Source organism: Camelina sativa, chromosome 15 (genome assembly GCF_000633955.1).
Source record: "Camelina sativa cultivar DH55 chromosome 15, Cs, whole genome shotgun sequence".
In the NCBI taxonomy this organism is placed as follows: domain Eukaryota; kingdom Viridiplantae; phylum Streptophyta; class Magnoliopsida; order Brassicales; family Brassicaceae; genus Camelina; species Camelina sativa.
The window spans coordinates 8,991,912-8,998,754 of NC_025699.1; the positions used below are offsets into that span (position 1 = coordinate 8,991,912).

General features: G+C 34.7%; 1 protein-coding gene across 1 annotated transcript; it reads right to left on the minus strand.

Annotated features, from left to right (window-relative positions):
• Nucleotides 2,936-4,138, minus strand: LOC104748282 (putative F-box protein At3g23420). Its single transcript, XM_019236878.1, has 2 exons — nt 3,539-4,138; nt 2,936-3,298 (listed from the first exon to the last, which is right to left on the minus strand). The coding sequence occupies exons 1-2, from the start codon at nt 4,136-4,138 to the stop codon at nt 2,936-2,938; spliced, it is 963 nt and encodes a 320-aa protein (XP_019092423.1).

Sequence of the window (6,843 nt, forward strand, 5' to 3'; positions counted from 1 at the left end):
TTTACTATGATATTCAAAACTTACCTAAAACATTGAATAATCAAATTCCAAAATTATTTTTTAAGTATCAATTAAATATATTTCCTATAAAATCATCTGAAATATAAAATAAATCTAACAAAATATATAATCACACTCTTACCATGAGTTTTGAACCCATGTAAGAACATAAACAAAACAAAGAAAATACTTAGAATTTGAGATATGATGGATGATGATGTGAGAATGGTTATTTATAGAATTTCAATGGATGAAAGTTACATTTCTAATATAATAAGAGTTACAATTATAATATATAGTCTGTTTCAATGAAAATGAATAGAAAAAAATAGTCAATTCATAATTAATGTAATTTCAGTTACAATTTAGTAGTAAAGTGTATATTTAAAGTATAGATTAATGTAAATTATTACATTTTATTTAATTATAAATAAATAATATTTTTTAAGAAATGAAATGCTAAATGCACCAATAAGGAGATAGTGAAACCTAGTTTTATGTATATGACTAGCAATCGACCCGCGCTACGCGCGGTAGTTAGATTAAAGTGTATTCCGAGTTTTGTTTTGTATATTTTTTTTTGGTTTTTGTAAATTCATCTTTACGTTTGTTTTTGTATTTAATTTTGGTTGCTTATGTTGTTTTGTTGGATATTTTAATAAAAATATGTTTTGCAGTAAGTATAATTTAGTTTGCGGTTTTTAAAGAAAAAGTTGAGATCATCTTGTGTGTTTATAATGCTTTAAAAAAAAATTATTATTAGAAGTTAACATTGTTTAGTTGAAGTTGTTGTTTTGCTGTAGCTGTTAGTTGTCATTAATTTATTATTATTTTCCATTTTGTGGTTGAATTGTTATTTAATATTTTTATATGTATTTTGTAAACTGTTGGAGTAATCTTTTTGTCAATGTTTTAGTGTTTGGAGTGAAAAATATTTTGGATTTTATTAAAAAAAAATAAATAAAATAAATAACTTACATTTCTCTTTTCTAGGCTATTTTTTGTTTGATTCATTCGGGCCCAATTTCTCTGTAAGGCTTATAATTTGTGGGTTTATTCGGCCATTATTTGTATGTTATTGAGTTGAAATTGATTTGTTCTTTTTCAAAATCCGATGTCCTCGTGAACGGATAGGAGAAGAGCAATTTTCCGATCTAGAGGTCTGTTTGAGGATTGAACTTATGTCTTTGATGCTCGTAATCGTTTTTTTCAGCCATTCCTATCGTAATCGTTTTCCCTTGATTTTTTTTGGGGGGTTTGCATATTTGGTTGATTCCTTACTCGCTTGGCATTTGTTGGGGATATTTGATTATCCCTTGTTGATTTTGTTAAAGGTGAATGTCAATTGGGTTGCAAATTTGTTTATATGAAAATATGTTGGCTTATTTAGGTTTCCTAACTAAGTTGTGAGTTGTTTTGTGTTATTTGTTGTAATTGTTTTTTCCGTTTGTCCTGTGAGTGATTTTTCGATTCGATGTGAGTTGTGTTTTGGGGAAAATTAATTTTCTTGTTTATCTTGCTGTAATTTTATAAAGTCCGGGTTGTTTTTTTGTTTCTTCGGTTGTCTTTTTCATATAATTTTGTGTTACGGTTATTTGATTATGGCATTCATATATCTGAATCTTTTTAGTTTATTAAATGTGTGTTCATCTCTTTGCGTCTTTGTCTTTGGTGATGGATTTGTGAAGTGCTGCCAAATAATTTTAATTGATTTCTAGTTGTATTTCCTTGATTCTTTAAAAGTGTTGCTTGGACTGCCTTGTTTTGATATTTGAAATTTTAAATTATGATCAGTTTAATAGAAATCTTTAACTATATTATTACCACTAATGAAAAATTATAGTATTGTTTTCTTATTTTAATATTTAATTTATTTTACATAATTATTTTTTATTTAAACTTTCGATTAATTATAATTAACAAAAAATATGCACTAAATGAATATTTTAAATTTATTTTAAAATAAAAAATTGAATTCATAGGATTTAAAAATAGTGATGGGTCTAGAAAATTTGAATGAAATAGTGTTGGGCCTACACATTTTAGATGAAATTTAGTTGATCAGTTTGTCATTTGTATGATTGTTTAAAGGGCTTATTAAAATCTATAAAGCCCATTAAATTAAAGAAGAAGTGGCTGACGTGACAGCTGAGGTGGCTGCATCAGGAGTGACAAAAGGTAACTTTATATATATAGATTATGAACATTCGGTTTACTTTTTCTTTTTCTTTTTTCTCAACAATTAATCATGTCGAATTAAATTGACCAAAAATTTACTTGGGTTCGTTCAGTTTTTTTTTTTTTTGTAATTTACTCATGAAGTACGCATCAGCTATGCTTTTTGTAATTTACCAACTCATGAAGTAAATTTACTCATGGAGTTTCAAATGTAAAAATGTCATCATAGAGTAACCGTAGCTGAATATCAAAATCAAGCAACTCATGGTGGTTCGAAGAAGCATTGCATCATTTTGTACGATCCTATACAGAAACCATTGAGCAACGGGCACTAAGAACAGGGAGTACCAAAGGACAAAACTTAACTCCAAGAAATCATTCAATCTTCTGCGTATCAGCCTAGCAGCCACTTGCATTCTTTAAAAATGATAACTGACAAAAAAGTTAAAATGGGAAACTCAAAATCTAAGCAAACGTACTTTGCAAATTTTAAAGTTAAACGCAGCCTACTCTGCTGTACATAAATCAGCACATCAGAGCAGCCTATTTGCAAGAACACCAACATGAAAAATGAAAGAGGCTTTTGCAATGAGTCTACCTACAGTACTACTAAACAAGGAGGAAATTAAGCTAACCCAAGGCAGCAAAACGAAGTCAAATATGGAAAACAGAAAGAAGGATGAGAGACAAATGAATGTTCAAAGAAGATGACAAAAGAGAAAGAAAAAAAAAAAGATTATAGGTATTGTAACATGGACTATTCAAGTTGCATTGCACTTGGAACATAAGGGCACACAAATGGTGCGCGAAATTGGTCTAGAGATTCTCCAAGATCGACTTCTTTAAAGGATCCGTCCTGTCCAATGATGTAAGCTGTGTAGCGCATCATCCTCGAGTCTTTGCATCTATCAAAAACCACAGCGACTTTCTTCACCTCATCAATGAAGAATTGTGACGACATATACGTAAACATAAACGCCTCATCATCAACGGTGGTGAGTACTTTTGTATTCACTGATAAGAAGAAGTTGCTGCTCCACGACACCGAGTTGGGAGCAATCTTAGTTGTAACCCAGATCTCCATCTGTAATGAATCTTCACGCTGAAATAACACAGCAAGCTGCTCATCTCTAACAGTAGATAGAGTCACAGTATCTTCAGGAAACCACACAAAGGGCAGAGGCAAACGCGGCCCAAACGTCTCTCTTGTGAAATCAAAACAGATTAAAAAACTAAAGTCTCCTTGGCTGGGGGTTTCTGAATACATCTCTTGAGCAAACCAATATGTATTTCCCTTGAGAGAGACACCACGGCTATCAGAAACTATGACCCAGTCTTGTCGAGGGTCGACATCAAGAACCCTCCATGAAGAATCACAAGAGTTAAGGTCGTAGATTTTGAACTCAACAACTTCGGGTCCTTCGTGATCATCAGACATAAATAAACTCAAGATTTTGTGGGATTTGGTGCTGCTATTGTATCCGAGAGCATAGCAAAAGTTCTGCCATCTGTGATAACTACTATATGTGGCCTCGATCCACCGGGGTTGCCCACCACAATACGGGTTAAAAACCACGAGCCTAGGGTTGTCTTTCAGGATGCATAAAAGTAAACCGTCGCAGTGAAAGACTTGACGTACAAGTATTTGATCTGAAGCGTCGGGGAAAATAAGTGTACCTTGACGTTCTATGCAAAATTCAACCTTGGTGTGAAGATTTACGCGCATCAAATAAACCCTAAAATCCATCATCACGACCACCATAAACTCTCTTTTCTTTGCTGCTAGTTTGGCTTGACCACCGAGGTGCTTCTTTTTAAAGCTCCTACGTCTGGTCAAAGTGTTCCACTTTTTGCAAGTAGATCGGACTCTTCTCACAGATGTCACCGGAACCACCTTAGAGAGCACCTCCTCCGCCAAATCCCTTGGAAGATCCGAAAAATCCTTTGGAAGATTGGACATTGAGGATCGATGTAACCTTATAAAATATAATTAAAAAAAACATTTTCTTTTCCTCCGTAAAAGTTTACAGATTTCTAATTTTTTCCTTCCGCCTCTTGCTTCAGAGATCAGAGATGCATACATACGTGGCTGAGTGAGACAGATAAATAAGGAAAATTTTCGATTCACCGTAACCTAATTAACCAATCAAAATATAACAATATACATATGGGGAATTGCATCGTATACCCATAAAACGAATTATAATTCACCAACTGACTATTGTAACCACTAAAAGTGCATACAGACTATATTTTCTATATTATTTACCTCTTTAACCCTGTTGCATGATCAACAGTTGCCTACTCTCTCTTTCATCTATACCCTGTTGAAGTCGAAAAGACGTCTGTCTCGCATCCCGCCTAAAGCAAGGGCTGACGTGTTACACCTCTCCGCGGATATTGTTTTACGCCGCTCCAGAAAAAAAAAAGAAGCTCGACGGCGAGGAAACTACTTGCAGAGTCCAGGAGATATAAACGGAATCGAGGTGTTTGCCGACGATTCTTGGAGAAACCGGCGTCAATTGCCATTAAATAGATTATCGGCAAGGGGGTGTAGTAGTTGTCAGGGTTTCCGATTGGGTGTTTTGTGACTCGTCTCGAAACTAAAACGAGTGTAATATGTGGTTTTCTCCAACTCCACAACGACTGTAATATGTGGAGTATCTGTTTGTCGCAATAGAGTAGTCGAATATTTGATGTCTCATGATTGACCATTCGGTTTAGTTTGAGTACACTTTGATTCCTTCTTCCTTATTATTGATACTTTTCGTTTCGTGGATTTGAAACCTGTATGGCTCAATGAATTTAATGGAATTGTTATTGTTGTCCTATTCCATATTAATCGCTATAGTGAACCATACCATTTTCACTTTTTCTATACTATATACAATGTATGTAGTAACAAACCCTGATAGTGTGTTCAGGTTTTTACTGCCCCGTTAAGACGACCACTTAGAGAAGACTTGTTAATTGTTTGGTATGGGTTGGCAAATTATTATCTTGTAGGGTTTAGTGTCTCACATTAATCAATGTTAATGTTTTACATATACTGTTTGATATTAAACTATGTATGTTGCTGATACTACAATTGGTTCCAGCATGGTTTTACAATTGTTTGTATTGAATGATATAGAGCTTGTATCAAACACAGTTTTGATAAACAGAAGGTTGATACCCCTGCCTTTGCAACACTAAACCCTAGTGCAAAGTAGTCACTAAACCCCAATTGATTAGTGTTTAAGCGGTTTTGGTTTGTTTACGGTTTGGCAGAAATGTTTGGATCCACAAATGTTAACCTCTACGTTTGGGTTGTCAATATATGATCTTGTAGGGGTTAGTACCTCACATTAACCAAGTGTAAAAGTATGGCATAGACTGTTTCATATCAAGGACTATAGGGTTCAAGTTTCTGCGACGAAACTATACAAACACAGGACTGCTGAAGAAACGGTTTACTACCCTACATTTGACAACACTAAACCCTAGTACAAAGCTGATACTAAACCCCATCTGGTATGCGATGGACCGTTGTCAGTTTCGATTCGGTGTAACATACTAGCTTTCGTGAAGCCTAACCTGCTCGGGTTACTAGAAGATGCTGAGACGAAACTAGTGATGGACCTTCCTAAAGAAGTAGTTGAATACATTTCCAGTTTTTACTGCCCGTTAAGGCGACCTGAATACTCTATTTAAGGAAGAAAGAACAGGTTCGTCTTTGCTCTGTAACTTAAAATTTGAACTGTAAATATTAACTCACGGTTATGTTAATGATTTGACATTATTCCATTTAAGCTTGGTCACTAGAAACATAGCCGAGTAGCATGCCACGTCCACCCCAAACACCACCACCTTGCATGCGCGTGTATGCCACTTGGGCCTAAAATGGTAATCTCGACAGGAGCTATGGTTACCCACTTAATTTCTCGATTTAGTGTGCTATATTCTTAACATGTTATCAGAAATTGGTCACTACGCAAATTCGCCCATATTATATTATATTTTTTTTTTTAACTCAATCTATTTTATTAATGATGAAAAGAATCTTCACAATGTAACAGGGGAAACAGAAAGTTTGGTATATAACGATAATAGTGTAGAGGAGAATTTCCGAGTCCTTTTTGTTGTTTTTTCTTGGAATCCAGTTGTAGGTGACCCTGTCAAATTTTTTGCTCCATTTCCTGACTTCACAAATCCAGTTATATACTGCAAAGTTTAATCCCTTGTTGTTGAGGAGATTAGTAAGTTCCTGATTGTCTCCTTCCAGGTGAATTCTTGTGATGCCCAAGTTATTTGCATGTTGCATTGCCATAGTCATAGCTTGAAGTTCACTTTCCAGCGGACTGTTTGTAATAGCTCCTGCTGCTTGCCCTGCTTCAATAAATGACCCATTACTATCTCGTAAAATCCAACCTGCCCCTGACCTTGTTTCTGAATTTCGGTAAGAACCGTCATAGCTGCATCTGATCCAATCTGGGTTTATTCTTGACGTCTGTCGATGTTGAAACGAGTTTGTTGTTCTGTTCCGTGTCTCTGTGAGGTTATTATTGAATAGCATTGCGTCGATCCATTCTCTAGCATCTCTTTTTGCCTGTATTATACATATTTTCCAATGTATATACTTCCTTTGGAAAGTTAAGATGTTTCTATTTTCCAAAGGCGCCATAA